At 40.4% G+C, this 20,746-nt stretch overlaps 2 protein-coding genes across 3 annotated transcripts; both read right to left on the reverse strand.

The window, feature by feature from the left end:
• Nucleotides 1–3,778: 3,778 nt before the first annotated feature.
• On the reverse strand, nt 3,779–9,634 carry epm2a (EPM2A glucan phosphatase, laforin). 2 transcript variants are annotated; one of them, XM_020589801.1, is made up of 4 exons: nt 9,223–9,634; nt 8,191–8,365; nt 5,190–5,434; nt 3,779–4,540 (listed from the first exon to the last, which is right to left on the reverse strand). In XM_020589801.1, exons 1-4 carry the CDS (start codon nt 9,467–9,469, stop codon nt 4,257–4,259), a joined length of 951 nt encoding a protein of 316 aa, XP_020445457.1. In that variant the 5' UTR covers nt 9,470–9,634; the 3' UTR covers nt 3,779–4,256. The 2 variants fall into 2 exon arrangements, with proteins under 2 accessions (XP_020445457.1, XP_020445458.1); XM_020589802.1 differs by lacking the exon at nt 9,223–9,634 and adding an exon at nt 8,862–9,113 and having other exon boundaries at nt 8,191–8,382.
• A 715-nt stretch (nt 9,635–10,349) lies between these two features.
• Nucleotides 10,350–16,472, reverse strand: LOC109954147 (F-box only protein 30-like). Its single transcript, XM_020589552.1, has 3 exons — nt 16,291–16,472; nt 11,661–13,808; nt 10,350–11,146 (listed from the first exon to the last, which is right to left on the reverse strand). Exons 2-3 carry the CDS (start codon nt 13,737–13,739, stop codon nt 10,952–10,954), a joined length of 2,274 nt encoding a protein of 757 aa, XP_020445208.1. The 5' UTR covers nt 13,740–13,808; nt 16,291–16,472; the 3' UTR covers nt 10,350–10,951.
• Between the last annotated feature and the right edge of the window lie 4,274 nt (nt 16,473–20,746).

Genomic DNA, 20,746 nt, shown 5'->3' on the forward strand with positions numbered 1-20,746 from the left:
ATGGAGACAACAACAGAGGTATTGACATCAAGAAATGGGTTTACAGGAAACTGGTCAGTACATTTGTACAGTCACTGGCCGCGGTGATCAAATTAAATTACTTAATTTCTCATTTTCTTTCACCCACCACTCTTATCTACGTTGTGAACAGTAATGTGCTTGAATTGAGTGCAATTCTTGAGTATCTAAATGGAGGCAAGCATGACACTCACCAACAATAATCTATTTTGCATGGACTCGTCTTGAAGTGAGAAATCTTTTTGCAATTCAGCAGTGAATAACAGTCTAGTATCCCTGAGAGCATATGTGATCTTTGTGTGGCAAAGATTAGTCTAAAACACACACAAACGCTTACAGGTGTTGTCTCAGAGCTGCTTATACAGTAGCTACCTTTTTTTTTTTTAGCCAAGTAATCTTTTAATCACTGAAACTGAATTTTAAATATAACCATTCATCTACAGAGAATATTGGAGATCCATTTCTGGCATTAGTAGAACCCTGGAAGAGATTGTCTACTCAAGCTGATTGAAAACTAAACCATTAAGGAAACTGTCAAGCTGATTTAATTTTTTTTTAGGGGGGGTGAGGCCACTATTCATAATCTGTCAAACACATGATATGAAAAAATCTCTAATCATATTTTAAATGATAGCAATTTCCCTATCATGTTGCACGCCCATATGTAGGGCCACTGCATCACTGATGTAAATGTCCTAAAAGAAGTCAAGTTCAAATGTACAGCATAAATAATTTGACAATCTTCTGCTGCTGTGTGAATTAGAGGGTTATAGTGAAATGTTTCTAAAAAAAGAAACGCACAGTGGAGACAGCAACAGTGTCCTTTACCCAAATCTCAGTAAGGCTCTTTATAAAAAGGAAATTAAGTACACTCAGAATAAAGGCAAAAGCCCACCAACTGACTAGGAAAATAACTGGATGCATAGTTTATGTATTACAGCTGTAAACAATTTTCAGATTGTATTCACACTGTCTGCATGAGAAATGTCGAGTCTGCATATATCAGTCCAGTCATTGTTTTGGTCCCCTGGGCCTGAGGACAAAGGCTAGATATTGTTCAATATCAGTAGGGCAGTGCCACTAGCTGCTGGTGGAATGGCTCAGACCGCCAATAATGCAGTCTGAGCCATTAATACAGCAATAAAGTTCAGTTGGCCAACAGGCCAGCTGAGCTGATATTGACTGTTTGGATAATCCCTCCTCTTGGCTCCGGTGGATGTTTTGACGGCTCCCTCTCTATGACTCTGTGCTTTGAGCGTGACTCGGAGTGCTTTGTACAAACCCTAACATGTCCGTCTACAGTACTACCAAGCTAACAGCAAGATGCATGCCAATATATGATAGAAAACTGCACAAAATGTAACTGAGGTTTCTCATAACACTTCTGCTGGACTGAACATTGCCATCTCTACTTGATAAAATTCAATTGCTTGACACTCCAACACGCCTCACTGTCTTCAAAAATGGTCTCTGCAAGAGCATTCATCTGAACTCCTAGACTGGAGGTGAAGTGTGGTCAGCATTTTCCAACAGGCTTTGTTTTGTTTTTTTTGAAAATGCTGACCACACGTCTCTGCTGTGACGGTACGCAATTCATATCAGGTTTTGGGTGGCAGTCTGGAGGAACACGCCATATTTTGGCTTGGCATTCATTAAACTGCTATCCAGCCTCATGCAGTGGTTCTACATCTATTACATCCATCTCAGTTTGTTTACAACACTGAGTTGTTGACATTTTATTTGTATTTTTAGCTGTCTGACATCCCCTGTGCCTATTGCACAGAATGCCTCATAGTCATGTTGTTGAACTTCACAGATAAAAACCTCACTCCTGTCCTCTAACAAGATGGGCTGCTGGTGCAAGCTACCGAGAAATACACAGTAGAATAAGCCTGTTAATGTGGATCCATTTGTGCAGACTACATCTCTCCACCTTTCTGCCCACAGTCAGTACCTGCCAGCATGGAGTTCTGCCCAGGAGCAATGTCTTCATTGCTGAATGTTTCTTAGGCATACACCGGGGCCAGCACATGCAGGTGACATAGCTGGACTTGGAATAAACTGACAAAGTGGTGCTCAGACTGACGTGCTGAATATAAATACTGTAAATTGTGGCTCACGCTAACAGAATTGCATGGAATATGAGTGGTAAACGTTATAAATGGCAGAATTCATGTTCAAAATAGCATCCACCTAGGAGGAGGCTTGAGGCTTATTGGAAAAAACACAGTTCACTTTCCAAAGTTGTGACAGACAGGTTTTCTACATTTAGGTAATGTATCTAATATAGAAAGCAAACAAAGCCAAGGGATGTTTAATAAGCCTTTGCGGGATGTGCACTGAGTGTTGGAGGAAATGACACATGCACAGTTCTAAGTTACAAAGATGAGGATGTTGACGTTGCTGTTGAGCACCACTGGTTCAGGAGGTTGATATGGCAACATGGCTGAATGGTTGAAACAGGCTTTATATTTGGAAAACTTCACCAGAGCCTAGAAAACGTAGTTTCCGTGATGCCATCCTGATGTAAGCAAGGGAAACACTAATGCGCATGTGCAGTAGAGAAAGTGACCGGGCGCCATGTCCCTGTCTGGAATTTCTTCAGTACATCTATCCTTGTTGTCTACAGTTACCATGGTTACAGGTGTTGTTCTTGTCTAAGGCGAGGTTCATGGAAAAGGCTGTTATATTTGTCACAAACAGTGTCACTCTGCTCTGCAGACAAGCGAATGATTTAGAAGATGGATTCGCTCACATTTTGACACAAGATCCTGTTCACTGGGTTTAGACAGTGGCAGGGTCTAACACCAAAGGGCAAACAATTGGCAGAGACAAGACAAAGGCTGAGATCGTGACAGACGGTTGCAGGTGCTCTCTAATGCTTACTCCAGTAATGTAGGTGATTGGCAGATCCTGGGAATCCTGTGGACTGCAAATGCTTTACAACATCAATTACTGGCAAAAAATGCAGTGTTTGTTTGCCACTTACATTTTTTTAGATTAAGTTGCAAAACCCAGCACCAACACCCACACACAGTAGTACACACAGACATAATTTTCCCCAAACTGGTACAAACTCTTGCTCCATACAAGTAGAAAAGCATGTTCCTTATTTCATAATCAGTTTTTGTGAATATTTTTAGAACATTTTGAAATCCACAATGATCTGCTTCTGCTAGCACATGTGCACTGATACCCCATAAGGTGAATGAAGGGGCTTAATGAACAGTAACAAGAATGTGTAAGACTCTCCAATCCACTAACTTTCTTAAATCAGGAACAGGTAAAAAACAACACAGTGTCCTAATAAAAACCAACATATCCTCAGTCTGGACAGAAATTCAGAATTCCATTAATATGTATGCATTAAGATGGTCTCACAGGGATGTTGTTTTAGTTTTTAGGAGTTGTGTTTTTTAGGGTTGGAACGGCATCTGTCAGATAAACAAAGATCAATTGGTATCAAGCTCCCTGAGAGAGCTGGGGCGGGGCTGGATCCTTCTGTGCCTCTTTGACATAGATGGAAAGGCAGTGTTGTTTCAGGAATTGATTTGTTGCTTTGGTAGGGGCTGCCATTTTCATGCAGTATTAAGACTTCAACAAAAAACCCCCCCAAAAAGTCACTTCTCCTTCTGAACTAAGGAGATTCTTTTAAATGATACACAATCATGCAACAGCAGAGAGAGTAACAGAGTTCATGTCTCTCTAGATTTTTGACCTTCCTCCCTTTCGCCTTGAAATGATTCAATCTCACCCAGTGCAGTGTTGGATGGTTTTATTACGTTCGCTTTCTTTCTGTGTGCCTCTCACTCAACCATCAAGGTTGCCTTTTCATAATGCCAATTCTGTTTATCAATATTACAAAAAAATGGCTAAAAGAAAACATGTTCACCAGATCCCGACTATTTGAATACTGACATTACATCTTACATTAATGTTTATATATTTTGTTTCTAAGGAAACCTGAGGCTTTGTTAGTTTTCTCTATGTATATTTCCTCTCTTCTTCTTTCCTTTTTATTTTCCCGTTCTCCCTTTCTGGTCTCCGTTGTTGGCGTCATAGTAGACTGACAGACTTAAGTAGACAGAAGTTTATTTTCTTGTTACAGGTTATTTCACCCTCTCACACCTTCCATGTTGACGGTACAGTGTTTATTTTTCAGTCCAGCCCAGTAGAGCCCTCCATAGCTGCAAATTCTGCATCAAATTTGCGTTCCTTAGTACAATCACACTCAAGTCTTATGTCTCTGGGTAAGAGATAGATGATCGCAGTTGTCCGAACTTCTTGATGAAATCTGCCTGGGCTTGGACTAAAGCTTCCTCATCTATGTACGCCGCTGCCCTCTTGGCTGCAACAAAGTACTGCACTTTCCTCATGCTCCAGCCGAGGACGTACATGAGCAGGCCACACACGGCCGCCGTTGACCTGCCTACTCCAGCGTTGCAGTGAACATACACATTGTGACCATTCTCTAAAAGGCCATGGAGCAAGTATACAGCCTGGGGAAGCATCTTGACACGGCCTGCAAAAGGAGACAGCGACACACGATACACTTAAAGGAAAAGGCTGCTGATATTCCTGAATTTTCTTCTTTCTCAAATCCATTGAAAAGATCAAAACCAGTGATGTACAGTCTCAATACTTTCTGAATTCTCTGTTCAGAATGTGATTATTCCAAAGACTTTCTTGGATGATTTTGTTTGCGCTTTGGATTACCAGTTTTCTCCAGCATCTTAAATTCATTGCAGAAGTATAAATAGCACTACACACAAAATACTGGTCATGGTTATAATTCTATCATAGATGTCAGATCCTTTAGAGGTTTATTCCTTACATTTATCTAGTTTTATAAAACAGTTATTAAAAGCATTCATCTTGACTGATTATCTGACCTTTACAGTATTTGAATAAAACCATCAATTATCTTTATGGTTTAAAAAGCAGCGATGTGAAGGCTGTTATAATGACTAAGCTTAGAGCTTCTCAGCTGCACAGCCCAGACTTATGACAGCACTGTAATGTATATCCCAGCACCGCCGAACTGTCAGATCTTGAAGATATTGAATCTTCAACAGCTCTGAGCTACATTTTGCCCCCTCAGTTTGACTTCACTAAATACTGATTACATTATTACTGATTACATTCTTTAATGTCCATAGAATGTTCCTTACCCTCAGTGCTCATGTCAGGCGTGGGTATCCACACATACACCAGGCCACAGTCTTTGTACAAATACATCATGGTCTCCGGGGTCATGGCTTCCCCGGGATTCCTCCTGCAGCCATAGGAGTTGTTCACCAGATCCCACTCTGTCTGGAAGTTCATCACTGCAGTAATGCCCAATTCATGCTTCATCTTGATCGTCACATGTTCTACCTGTCGAGGGCAGCTGCCCAGCCAAACCCGTGGCAGAATCCTGGGGGTGATAAACACTGAATGATCATTTATTTAGTCATCATTATACAATATGTTTTGCATGCTGATATTTGTTGTGCATAAGCTGATTAGCCACATGGGGATGTACAGGTGAATATTATCAGATTACATAGGATTAGAATGGGAGACTTTAATGTAGATAATGTAGAAAGGATGCAATGTGGAGATGCAGAATACAGATACATGATGATGGATTACAACTGTGCTCCAGCAGTATTATAAGGATGGCATAAGTTGGTGGCCAGTGCACCGGGTGGGACCACGAAATGTCAAATTAATCCTTGGCAAAATGACAGTGACATGATCCTGACAGATCAGATAAAAAACTGACCTTATAGCAGTTCACTAACAAACAGAAGGCTGCATCTCCGACCCTTTCCGCTGCCTTTGTTCCTTTCTCCCTCATAGCATTGATGTTTCATTGACCTCTTTTCCCTCTAATTTCCTTTCTGCCCACTATGACCTGAGGCAGACCCCGTTTAGTGCTCCCTGGCATGCACAAAGTCAGCAACCAAAGGAGGTGACACATAAAACAAAGTGAGAATGCTGTTGATCTGTGATGTCTCGGAGCAGCGCTGCAGTGAAAGTCTCTTAACCTGCTGTTACTTGAAAACCTCTGGCTTCATTATAGGTGAATTATCCTTCTGTCAAAATATTTCAACTAGTGTAAAAACTGTTTTCATATGACCTCTCCTGTATGACTAGCAGTTTGACAAATGAAAATAGGAGAAATGTTAATCCAAGTAAACAGTCTTCCTGTTTACATCATCTTTTACAAATTACATCATTGAACAAAGAGGGATTACAGTTGAGTATATATTAATTTGAAAAGGATGTCAATTCTTTCAAGTTCATTTTAAAACTGACCTCTCAACATATTGAAATACCCCACTTGTTTTAATTTAATAGTAATAAAAATATATTACAGAAATGGCTGTATAACCTTTGGGCCATCTCTCCTCTGACTATAAGCAGGAGAGCTGAGGCCTTTCTAAGTGTGTGAGTTAGTCTCTGAATCATCTGAGTCACTGCAGAGGTGAGTGTGTGTGCGATACTTTGGGCTACATGGATGGATGGTCTGAGAGACTCATTTAAACAGCTATTAATAGGAAATCTACAGGAGCACAGTGCTCCCTACTGAACACAGGTCCTTGACACAAGCCTTGTAAGGTCTTTGGACACAAATTAAAACCTGATGGCATCAGCTAAGCCCGCTCATTATTATGCAAGTTGTGCTCACTGCCTCAAGGGTGCCGGGCTAATTTCTGCTGTACCTGGCATGGTGCTGACTATGTGCCCTACAGTAGGCTTACAATAGATTTGATTCTAATATAAATGTGCATCCTCCAAACCATCAGTTGTTTTCATCAAAGTTAACTAAATTTCATGACTGACTGACTAGTGTGGCTAAAAATTATAGCAAATAATCCAGAGAAGAGTGAGGATTGTTGGATTTCCTAATTGTACATTTCTTGGAGAAAAAGATGCACACACATCGTGACATTTTGTGTGCTCTGAAAAGGTGCTAAAATAGTGCTGGATTCTCAAGAGCTACAAAACAGAATTAATGCCAGAGTGCAAAGACGTGATGACGACTTTCAGCAACTTTGATAAATTTAGTTTGTGCTAAATAATGAAACGACAGTGTATCTGTTCCTGTAAGTATCCCTGTGATAAGAGTTCAGCTCTGTTTTGACTGGAGCATGGCGATTTTAACACAGCTATTTAACCTGGAAGTTGAATGAACTGATTTCAACAAAACCTGTCATGGGGAGGCTGTCTCGCACTAAGTTTGAAGGAATTTTTATAAGACTAAAGCCAAGGAGAGCCGTGAAGAGTATTTCCTTCAACAAAGGAGTAACTATCAATCACTTGGGCAAAATGAGCCAGTTTCTGTAAGAGTTATAAATGTAATTCCAATTCACGGAGCTTGCCAACAAGGTTAAAGCAGTGATCATACACACACTAGTGGTCTATTTTAAAGGACAACCAATTTCAAAGTGGCAGAGCAATTATAATGGGGAAAGCAAGGTTAAAAACAAAGGAGTGATCAGGCACAAGAAGGTGATTAAGGATTTGCCTGCCCTGTTAGAGATGGAGATTAGCGTTCTAAACTAAGTTTTCACCAAGGGTAGTGTGACATGACTGTCCTGCCCTCTATTCAGGACACTGAGGTAATGAAGAAGGATTTCCCCAGAGAGTTAATCCCAGGACAAAGCACAATTCAAACATGCAATTTGGATCTAGATTAATGCACTAGCCTTACCAGAGAAGACGGCTGTCATTGTTGTTCAAGAAGCAACTAAATTCATCATGGAAATTCACTGGCCTCAAGGTAAATCGTTTTTTTTTGTATTATTAAATTTGGTACATACTGTACATTGGATTTCACATAGCAAAGGCAGAAAACCTTTATTGCAGTGAAAGGAGAATGATGGGTCTCTATTTGTATTTAGTACAGTATAGGCTACTGGAAGAGTACTATGGCAGTTTGTGAGTTTAGAAAACCCTCAAAGCAATATTTCAACATTTTGGTAAAGGTGTTTATTAGCCTACTTGATGAGTTAATTAGATCTATACCAGTCTTGTGTCCGTAAGGTAAATATGCTGCCCCACCTCTGCTAATTTCATAAATATGGCTTCAAAATCTTTTAGCCAAAACTGTGACATGTTTTAATTGCTTCATGAAACTGACTCGCATCCATCATCATGCCAAGAGGGTTTTTATTTTATTACCTGGAGAAATGTATGGCCTTCTGACCTGCCACACTGAAGTAAAAGTTGGTCGTGTGCTTCATCTCATCTGTGTGTCCTGCTTCCTCTATCCAGTGGCCAATCGGGTGACAGTACACTCCATCCACCATGTTCCTCTCATCATATGAGCAGCATCTGTCATGGCTCGGGCCGCTACCTGGTGACAGAGATGACCTTTGTGCAGGTTAGTGACCAAATACTCTGTTTGCTATCTTTTGGGGCACAAAGTACTGGGTTCTAAACAAATACAGGCAGATGTTGCCTATATTTTGCATTAAGGGACAGTACACTCTGTTACGATAAATGGGAAAATGACTGATTAAGAACCTGATGCAGAGGAGAAAATGGATCTCTTCTAACAATGACAACCAGTGGGGGAGAGCCAACAAAGCAGATTTACTTTTGAGATCTTTGCAATTTTCTCAAGCATTTCCATTTTCTACATATTACTTTCACTCCAATACTCCATATCTGATAAAAAAAAACAAAACAACCTAACAATAGGCAATATAAGCAACTACAATGTTAAAATGCTGCACTACTTCTGTGGACTTTAGGGTTCTTATATATACAGATATAACACATTTATATTTAAAAAGTATATATGGACAAAAATCTACAAACTATATTAAACTTTAACGTTTCAAATATACTTAGCAAGTTGAATAACAGAAGAGTGTGTGCCGTTTCTCTGTTCGTTCATTTTTGTAGTCGATATGTACTTTGTCCTTAGGGGCCACCATACTTCTTTCTAAACATACAGGTCCATTTAAATCATCGCCTTATTGTAAATCCATCAACGTTTAATAAATGACAACCGTCACTTTACCGCCATCAAGTGGCGGTAACGACACATTACACAATAAGAACCAAACATGGCGGTGTTATATTTGTATTTTGCCTGCAAACGTTACCTTCGATGGGGATTTCTTTAAATCAGCGTGACGTCTCAAAAGCAATACCGTCATGTACGCGACCAAATCAGATGCATAAGATCACAATACTGATGTGTACCTTCCCAGATACAGGTGCCCCTGACTCTTTTGATGAATTTGAACCACAGCGGGTCTTTATAGGGCTCTGCCAGCTGCACGTCGCCGATCCACAGGCTCGGTTCGTGAGTTGACAGCAGCTTCTGTGTGGCTTTCATCGGCACCGCTCTGCTCGGGTCCCAGTGGCCCATTTCCTCACGGGAGCCCAAAACAAAGACCTCTTCATCTGAAGACTCCGGAGTGAGAATCACACCGAATCTGAATAACATCGTTGTTTAGTGTGGCCTGTATTATGCATGCAGCTCTTGTGCCAAGTCCGTGCGGGCGATGCACTTCATGATGTGGTCTAAATATAATCGGGTGTAGTTTGGAGCGAAGAAAGGGTAGAAAGAACGAGGTGCCACTCTGTCACAATTACCGGGCTCCATACTGTGCGTTCTGCTTTTTGGGATGAGCCCACTTTTTCCTCATTTACTCAAATAGCCTATATTTTTAACTTTTACTTTGACACGTCACACTTTTCACTTAGTAGTCAGTTTATTAGGTACACCAAAAAAGGTTTAAATTCACACCAACATAATCTCTTCTCTCACCAGGAAGGGAAATTGGGAAAATGTCCTGGACCTAAAAGAACACCAGTTCTTTGGAACACATGATGGATTCAGCCTATAGTTTGTCACTATTTCAACTTGAGTAAATAGGTATATTCCTAAACAACTCCATTTAAATGGCAGCTGCTATCTCTGAGCCACATGAACTAACATCAAAGCTGAAGAAACATTTTGTAGTTAAAAGTACAATTACTTTTGAATTCTTGCAATTTGACCACTATGTTAAAAAGGGCAATATTTCTCCTTATCCTAGTACCTGAGCATCAAATGCACAATGTTTTCAGGTTTCAGTAAATGCATATTGATGGCATTGTTATGTACAGTAGTTTTAAGTTTTGACAGTATTGTAAGTATAGTCAGTGGCTACACAAACTAGGGAAATTTTTATTGTGAAGACACTGGCACACCAGAGGCATCATGGATGTTCATACAGCTACAATTCGCAAGTTCAGATAGTCTCGGTTTACCCAAACACCTGTATATAGTAACAACAGACTGCTCTAATGAATAACTAAGGACAGTTTTGAAGACAAACATATAAAAGGCTGTAAAGACTTTATTAAATAATAGCAAATCGCATGCATTATCAGACTATCCTCATATAAATGACTCCTGACATCCTGCAAACCCAGACAGCAGACTTGCCCAGGGTGGACACCCTCTATAGGAATCAGAAAGACTAGATAATTTAGGGTCACAAATCAACACAGGAGGGATAAGCAAATATTGTGTAAAGTGCTGGCATCATTTCTGTCCCACAGAAATGATGCAATATAACCAAAAATCAGCTTTTCCCCATGGTTAGTACTGAAAGGCAAGGCAGTGAACACATTCAAATCTTTTTCCCTCCCTGACTGTATTGGTAAAATAATATAAATCTGTTGTGCATGTGCATCTTGAAAAAACTTACTAGTATAAGGGTGCATTTTCAGTAAAAATCCATGCAAAGCTAACTGCTTAATGTTTTGTTTTCCTCCACATAGGGACCGACCACAACAGACCCTCATAATGGCAAGTACGGTGTTACTTCATTAAGGCGTCATCATAATCTAGTGTAACACAGGAAGAGCTAATTTTCAGAAAGTCTTTAATTGCAACATCCACATAATACCACAGTGACTCTCATGCAGCCTTGTTTAGTCAGGTGTTAACGTGCCGCAGGACGCGACGCAGCGAGTGTCCATCTCGTGCAGTACACATCGCAGGAAGGGGAACAGGCTCTGTCTTCTGCTCCACTATGTTGAAGTGGCACTTCTTAAGATGGTCCGACATGCTGGGGAGATCAGTGAAACCCCACGACAACACGGGGCTGAAGGCAGTACTGAATCTCCATACCTGCAACAATATATAAACAAAGATGTTGCTATGAAGGCATTATTCATCGAACACTTTACCACCAATCCTGCTGATTTGTTACATGCAATTTCCATAATTCTTGTGTAAACTGTAAATGCTTCAGTTTTTAAATAGATTCACCAGTGGGGTATAACTTAATTAGCAAGCTTTACGAGTGACTGAGGCTGCAGTAGCCAGCTACATATTTACTAAATATAACTCTCAGTAAGAAAGAAAATATGCAAACTTCAAAAAAAGTCAGACTATACCTTTATAAATATAGCTGAACTGTACAAATTCAAGACATTTTAAGATTTGGGGGCCTAACTCTATAAAATATGGGCACACTTTTGTGCATGTGTGTATAACATTGTAGTATTTACTGTAGACTTGTATTCATACATTCAGAAACCAAAAGTACCTGCATCTTTGTAACTAAGAAGTGATTTAGCAGGTTTTTAATTAATTAAAGCACTGACATACAGTAGGTTTACAGTACCAGTGCTCTACTCACTTTATTTTTGATCTGCCATGACACAGTGCCATGAGCATCAGGTCCTTGTCTTCTTTCCCACTGTAGGTCCACTATGCCTCTGGTCTGGACGAGACTGGCACACACCTCCCTCATAGTTTTTGACACCAATGACAGCTGGCACAGGCTAAAACTGTCCAGGAACCTAGCTATGTGCCAGAGTATCTCAATAGGCAACCCACTAAATTGGTCAGACTGGGAGTCACTTGGAAGTTTTGTCTTTGGGCAGGGTTGAACCCCGAATGACCTGAGGTTCCTGTCATGAACCACCTTGGCCCCCTGGGTGGATGGGTAAAACCTTCGCTGGGAAAATGTACAACCGTAATATGCCAGCGGGCAGCGGTGCTCCATCCATCCATTGAGACCAGCATGAATGTCGCCATGGACGTTTGTAAAATGGGAAGAAAACTGGTCCCGGCGGAATGACTGACCACAGACAAATGGGAACATATGCTGGTAGCGGGGGTTAGGAGGGAGGTAGCAGTTATGTGGGACTGCGTCAACTTCCAGAGCTTCCAGAACAAGGCCGAGGCGGAGAGTGCGGAAAGGGCTGGGGTAGGAGAGCTGTGGGGCAGCATGGTCACAGGCGGAGGCCGAGGCCATATCACCCACTCTGGTGTTGGTTACTAAGATTGCTGCAGGGAATGTGAAAGTCTGTGTGCCAAAGTCAACATGGTAGCTATCGACATAGACTGTATCAGAGATCCTTCTACATTCTCTGGACTCCTCTAAACAGAAGAGCAGGGCTGCCGTGATCAGATCAATCTCTCCTAGACCCATGGGGTCATCATCCTGCTCCAGATCTGAGGTATCCATGGCTTTGTCCTCCATTTGAGGTCGTAATCTATACTCTGACCTGTCTGTGATAAAACCCGGCTGTCCATTAGGTAATGTACCCTGGCCCCTAAAGAACTGGTAGTTCTGGAACCTCCGCTCAGGCCCGTGGTTTTCTAAAAGAACTAGCCCCCTATCTTCCAGCAACACATGGCAAGCCCTTTGTGCCACACCCTGGCTAACATGTGCTGGAGATGCCATCTGAGGGCTCACTGGCTCCTGGGAAGCACCAGCATTCACGTCATCTTGCACATGAACAGGACAGGCTGTCTCCAGACAGGCCTCCATTGCTCCTGTCCATGGTCCATTTGTTGTGTTTAGAATCTTTAGATCTGTTCCTTTCAGAGCCCCATTTCCACTCAAGCAGCTCGAACAAACACTTTTGTCTTCTGTCTCTCTTTTATTTAAACCATCATCAGCTGTATGCGTTTTGACTTCCAGTCTGTTCTGAAGGTCTCCATAGCTGCTCACTCTACTCTTCTGCATAGCATCTCCTCTATTCACACACTCTGTGCTGCTATCAACAGAACTAGAACTACTAACAAAGTCTAAAGCAGCAGATAAGCTTCTTGCAGTCTCAACTGTGGCCTCATAGAGTTTACTGAAGTGTTCCTCATTCAAGCCATTAATTCCACTGACAATTTTCTCATTTGCAAACCCTCGTGGGGGAGTTTGTGGCTGGCCTGAGGATGATGATTGTGAAGGTGATGCAATAAAGATGGAGGTGTCACAGGCAGGTGTCAGCAAAGCATTGTCCATCGCCCTGTTCTCCTTGCTATCAGGCACAGGTGGTTCTCCTGCTGTAGGTGCCATGGCAATCACCTTTACAGACTCAAGTAGTGTACGCTGGTCCTGAAGAGCAAGTGCCATGTCCAACTGCTCTGCCCCCTCCACCCCTCGGCTCAGGCTCTCATAGGAAGTGTAGTCCAAGCAGCTAACAGGCCATCTGTTCCACTCCATAGTGCAGCACACCACTCCAGCTGGACACACCTCAAGGTGTGCAGACACTTGATTACGTGCTAGGGATATGGGGCAGCCATAGCCACTATTCAGGCAGGGAATCCTCACCAGTGGGCACATAATTTGGTGCTCATTAGCTTTGCAGGAATGAAATACAGCCCCACAGACTTGGGGACAGGTAATAAGATCACAAGAAATGCCTGGTTGAGGTCTGACCATGCATCTCTGGTTAACACAGGACATACAGTGAACATGGTCCTCTTCCATCTTATGAGGTAAGAGGGTGGAACGCTCTGAGGATAACTCCGTGAAAAATCCACTGAGGAATCCGGTGCCCTGCCAAATAAGCAGAAAGAGCAAATCACATCAGTGTATTCAAGATAAAAATAAAAAAGACTTTTAGTCCCAAGGAGTGGAAATTAGTATTGCTGGGGGCGGATGACGCCTGTTTCACCTCTGTGAAGTGCAGTTTCAATATGTTGTGTCTGAGCTTGCGTCAAATACCAACTCAAGGGATACATACTGTAAACATCAGTGAAATGAGAAGAGAGGAGAAAAATGGAAAAAATAAAGCATTGGACACAAGGTCAAACTAAATGCAAGAACATTTAACCTACAGAGTAATAACATTTAATAACAGTAATATTTTAATGGGTAGCATGATGCATGCCCCAAATCATCACTTTTCTCAGCACAAACAGAAAAAAGCTCTCAAGCTTCTAAAGGCTTTGTCCATCCATCAGAAAGTAAGTGTTACAGCAGCACAAGAAACAGACCAGATAAAAATGCACAAGGATAGAACAAATGGAACAAAGGGGCACAATAGGTTAAAACTATAACATTAAATCACACTGAAAAGTATAACAATAACACAGCTACAGTAAGAACAGCATAAATAGTATGGGGCAGGGGGGCATACAATAGACAACAGAATACTATATACAGTATAATACCTAAGAGCAGTGTGTTATATGTGCATTCATATTGAATAAATGCGCAAAGGTTTTAACCGACCTTCCTCATATTCCTATGCAGGTTATGAATAACAGGACATGTTTGTATTTTAAAGCTAAACTAAATAAAACAAATTTCCATTCAGGTAAAATATGTGGCTCTGTCCTAAACACCAGGAAGTACAGTATTTCCTGAGTTGCACACTAGAACAGCTAGCAGAACTGTGCAGGTTCCAGAGTACCCACTGCATTTACAACAACAAAAAAAAAAGAGAGCACAGATTTATAATATAAAAAGGCTAATCTTTATATTTTGGTCATTTCAAATGATCTTATTAAAAAAAACTATGACTTGGCAAATACTTGGCCAAGTTGCATAAACCACCACATAAATTAAATTATAATATTTTGTATTTAATGCTTAAATATTAACATGGTAACTAAATAAAACATAGTAACAGCCTTCTTGGATAGAGTTAGGTGGAAACAGATGATTTGCTGTGGCAACCCGTAACGGGAACAGCCGAAAGAAGAAGGGGAAGAAGAAGAAGAAGAAGAACAGCCTTCTTGTGTAAATACATTAACAAACAGGACTTCAAACCAACTGAATGACTAAGCAAACCTACTAAACTCTGAGGTGATGGCGTTCTATTTCTTGCTTTGTCATGAGCCTGCACAATGACAGAAACAGTACCCCCACTCCATCCTATGAGGACGTCAACTGCAGTGACGTGAAGCATCTGAAAGGCTGTCTCATTCAAGTACCTTATTAGGAAGCATCCCAGTAAGGAGGTCAAAACCTTTCCTTTCTTACATTTTGGAAAAGAGAAACATGTCCCATTTCCATAATACATACTAGACAGGCTTTGATTCTGTTTTATATTCACAATAGAAGTGACAAGGTATATTCAAAACAGTTTGTGTGGACTCTAAAAATAAAACACTTGATTTTAGAGTCTACTGGATGTACACTGTTGTCCAACAATGCAATATACAAAGCTGTAAAACATTCAAATAAAATGTACATTGTGTTAATGCAGCCCCAGAAAGACTTTACAAAAAAAATAATATTATTATCCACTATGTAATTTATACTACCTGCAAAACCTGTATAATAGGATTAGTAATAAATACAGTTAGTATGTGGTCCCTGGCAGCTGAGTAATGTTAAAGATCAACCTGCCATATGCAACTTGTCTGCTTTAAGTACTTGAATAAGACTTTTGAAGAGTACCTGAAGAATTTGAAGATACTTCATGTGTATTTTAGTACATTTTGGAAATTTCATGATTATCCTATACAGAACTGGAAAAGTTCCTGATTTGAAAATGGACAGCTTTTTCGTCTAATCTTTGGCTAGAATTATAAATAAAGCTTACAGGGACATGATCACTTCACTAGTTATTTAGCCTTAAAATTCTTTTTATCATTAAGGAAATAAACAAAATGTCAGTTTTGGCTAAATGAGTTTTCAGCCAGCGGTTAATCAGGTCGAGCTTAAGTTACTCGATGCAAACACTAACAACGAAGACAGCAGTCTGCCAAAATACACTGTAGTTAACGTTAATGTTGCTCATACTGTAGGTTAGTTGAAGTTTAACGCTGCTTGCATCACTGTAGCAAAGGTACCGATGATAACACGAAAAGCTGTGTATAGTTTGTATACATACACCTACTCCAAACCAGTTTCTTGTCAGCTGTTCTTTCTCTGTTAAATCAGCTTTAACTTTCAACAATGGTTAAGTTGGCTTACACTGAGCGGCTAAGGTTGGCTAACAACAACTAGCTAGCTCGGAAGTTCAACGGCTGACAACCAGCTATATAAGCTACATAAACCATGGGTTAACATGCAAGTAACTTCTCACCTTATTGTTGTTTTGACATAAAAACGTATAATACGATCAGCTTGATTGGTCTATATAACTACAACTAGAAAACTGTAGTTGCCCATTTCACTAATGTAGTTGGCTTTTTCTTTTTCTTTTTCTTTTTCTTTTTTCCTTTTCCTTTTCCTTTTCCTCCTCCGCCTCTTCTTCTTCTTCTTCTTCTTCTTCTTCTTCTTCTTGTTAATGGCTATTGCAAACATGCAGTTATCTCTGTGGAGAAATAGCTAATAATAGCTAGCCGCCGTTCTCTTTCTTCTTCTCTTTGTTTTCTGGCGAATTGCAAACCATGGATTAAGGTGCATACCGCCACCTTCTGTATCGGAGTGTGTAGAGTCATTGTACTGAATTTTCTGAATTCCAGGATTGGATTAAAAACAACTACATCCTATTTACTAATCCTGTCTCAACAATGAATCTAATTAACTCCCTTCTAATTACCCTAAGCCTCCATTTTGAGAAAACATTATTGACCTAAATGTACAGCCATTTTTCAGTGATTGGGAAAAAAAGCAAGAAAAGTAAAGGAAATGAATACAATGACATTTCATTGTATAGATAGCTACATCTTTGTAATTTTAAAGAGCTTGGCAATAAATAAATAATGGAATTGTAATGAGTAAAACAAAATCAGCATTTGTAGCAAAATTAGCATACCTGTTAGATCATCATTTACTTTGACATTAATCGCTGGGTCACTGTATTTGAAATCTACTATAACATCTCGAACAACCTGTTGGAAATTGTACATGCTTCTCTAGGTTATCATTAAAAGTAAAGAGTGCATTAGTGCTGCTTTTTGTGTTTCATTTCAGAAAGGCTATGCTTATTACCACATTTAAATTCACTGATTTCTTTTCCACCTATAGGTTAAATTAAACCACCTCAAATAGCTTTACAAATAGATGCTAATTCTCTATAGGTAGGCCTGTATCCGTAGATATATTCAGCTAATTGCCTATATGTGTTCATTATAAATAAATATATCAGACAAATAACTCACCAAGAAAGTAAAGAAACTAAGAAAGAAAAATACTAATAATAAAAAGTTTAACAAATACAAAACAGACAAAAATTTAAAAAGAAGATGACTGATGATCATTGATGCTCATTTGACCATTAGATAGGCTAAACATGGAACATAAACATTACATTAAAATTCAAGGAGCAGCCAATGCATGGCCCAAATTAGGAGACAAACGGAGAAAGCAAGTAGGCCTACACTAACAGAAAATAACTTCATAGATAGGGTCCTGTCTGACAGACAGGAAGCAGCAGGTGAGGCTGGGGAAAACCACATCCTGCATCCGGACAATAAGCACAGGTGCCCCCCAGGGATGTGTGCTCTCCCCTCTGCTGTTTTCACTCTACACCCATGACTGCATCTCGAAGGACCCCTCTGTCAAGCTCCTAAAGTTTGCAGATGACACAACAGTCATTGGTCTCAACCGAGACGGTGATGAGTCAGCCTACAGATGGGGGGTTGAGCAGCTGGTCTTGTGGTGTAGTCACAACAATCTGGAGCTGAACATGTTCGAAACAGTGGAGATGACAGTGAACTTCAGGAAGACGCCCCCTCCCACCCCTCACCCCTGCCTACATTGTTTGCTGCCTGTTTATAATGCTTATTTTGCATTGTTTGCACTGTTTGTTGCTGTTAATCCTGCTTTTTTTATTATACTAGCCTTATGTTGGTTTACTGTTTACTTGCCCCTTGCATGGGGATATGTACATGCACATTGAGAGCTGATGTACCAGAGTCAAACTCCTCGTGTGTCCGACCTGGCCAATAAAGCTGATTCTGATTCTGATTCTGTAACACAACCCATCATTTTCTATAATATGCAGTAACCAGTAATGTACGGAAGAGGTCAGTGTTTCACCGTTTTTTTCTAAGCACTGTCTGAGCTGTGAACGAGTACACAGTGCCTCACTTCAATGCTGTTAAGAGAGATATGCCACTTTTTTAGGACGGGTCACCTACAAAATATCCCCCCCGGAGGTGGAGGAGCTGACTCATGGACACATCAGCAGGATGGTACAGGACTGAATACACTTGTCATGAGGTGCTGAAGCAAACCCATGCAGTGGAACCATCACCATTTACATAGTATACAATCTTAAATAGCTTTTATATCAAATCAAGTCAGAATTTGCACTGTCTTTAATATTAAAATCTTTATACTTCTGAGCTAAATAAGCAAATAGAAAAATCACCCACTAAATATAAATGTTAATTGTTGCAGGCTACGCAATACAAACAACTCAGATTTCAAAATGCTCATGCTAATTTATAGGCTAATTAGGCTATGCCTAAGCTTATAATAGTTACATATGCAGACTGACTTATGTGATGTTGTTTATACCTGGTCGATTTTGTTTCAAAACAAAATGCAATCATAGTGTTTGCTTGGACTTTTTGACTATTTTTTTGTGTGTAAGTCTAGTATGAATCCAAGAATTCTATCATATTTTGTAAGGCATGTGCTTTTTTTGAGGTTTACTTTCCTAACCATAAAAATCTGATACTTCAAGTCAGCACTGAAAGCAAGAGAGTAGACCACCAAATGGTCTATGACCAGATCAGACTTTATATGACTCATTGCACACACACACACACACACACACACACACAGTATTTGACCATGTGTTTGACCTTGTCAACTACCAATGCCTGAGACTTAACTAACTCACTAAGCCAACCTAACCTATTTTTGGAGACTTCTGAGCTCTAAACCAGACAGATATCAGTCTTTTTTGGACTCGGTGAGTAATGATAAATGGTGTGAGAACAATGAGGTTTATCGCAGTGTGATTCCTTTGCATCTACAGTAAGACGGCGTTGATTTCAGCACATCATTTTCAACCAGGCCTAGATGTTGTGAAGATGAGTTGGATAGTGTATTTATCTATCAATCTATTTATTGGACTTTAGATTTCCTTTCCCACCTGCGGTTCATGTTGACATTTTGTGACATAACTTCACCAGTAGGCTAATGGTGCTATGAACTTTACAACGTGCCTTCATTCCGCCCACCCGTTTCTTTCCTCTGGGAGCTGTCTGGTGTTGAAACCCACGCCTTCCCCTTCCTTTGCACATTTTTAATTGGTTTAATGTGACGTTTTAGACAACAAACCACTGATCTGCGTGCGGTTGTCTGTGCAATTGTCTACAAACTGGCATTTTAACAGGCTGACGATCCCAAATCGATGAAAAAGACTGTTTCTGGAGCCAACTTTTCTTATTCTCAAGGGCTAACAAGACAAATGGGCTTGTCAAAAGACTGACTGATGGGGTTATATTTCAAAGAAATAAAACAGAAAAGCTTGTCTTTTCTGTGACATCAGTGACATCAGTATCAAGAAGAGGAGGAAACACTCAAAAGCCTAAAAAAGAACAAATAGAGAAATTAACATTTTTTTCCCAATTTCATTAATTTATGTAACCGAATTGTCTCTGTCGACCATTATCATCCAAATAATAAGCATACTGCTTACGTCATAGCCGAAAAGCCCATGCAGACTCTGTTGCCCTGAAGTGTGGCTGCAGCCTCTTCTTCTCCAACGTGTCACTTTTATTCAGGTTCAGTATGAGCTGCTCGCTCCCGAAGCCCTGAGCACTAGCAGTGGCACTGTCACAGCGACTCCTTCATAAGTTTATTTGTGATTTATACACTGCAACGTAAAGCACATGCCCCCGGGAACGGGCCGTATCTTTGAGTGAGATAACGCGCAGGGTAAAGTTAATCCTTACTGTCTCCACCACTCAGAGACGGAGATTGTATCCTACAGTGGCGGGTAAACTCCTGGAGCTGGCGATCACGATAAGAAAACACTGATATGAACAAAAGTGATACTTTTATGTAATGATTTTTTTTGTGGTCTGCATCAGTTTACATAATGTAGACCAAGGCATCATGCCATATATGTACAGGTATTAATCCCAGGCTGGGGGAGTGTAACAGTTCAGCATATTAAAGAGTGGTAAAACCGAGATCTATGACTGGCTTCTTGTCATTTAATGAGTGAAATATCACCAGCGATCTTCCACCAAGCGCAGGGTGGCGCGATGCAAACCGTTGACAGCTGTCCATGGTGCTGAAACCTATTAGAGACCAAGCCTCAGATCAACTCAAGGAGTGAAGATATTATTATAGCACTGGCTACTTACATGTCATCAGGAGATGATTGATGCTTCTGTCTGCTTTTCGTTAAGGCTTGTCAGTCTAACACGCTGTAAAGTCTCCTTTTGTCATATAATTCAAACGGTGGTTAACGCTTGACACCTGCCTACATGTCTCTCTCCTTCTCAAAACAGCAGAATCAATGTCACACTGAATACACTGCAGATATTTATACTGGGATAGACAGACACTCTCCGCATGTAATGACACATAAATACAGTTTTGTGCTGGTACAAAATATTTGTCTGGTACAG

The sequence above is a fragment of the Monopterus albus genome, unplaced genomic scaffold (genome assembly GCF_001952655.1).
Source record: "Monopterus albus unplaced genomic scaffold, M_albus_1.0 scaffold9.1, whole genome shotgun sequence".
Taxonomy (NCBI): domain Eukaryota; kingdom Metazoa; phylum Chordata; class Actinopteri; order Synbranchiformes; family Synbranchidae; genus Monopterus; species Monopterus albus.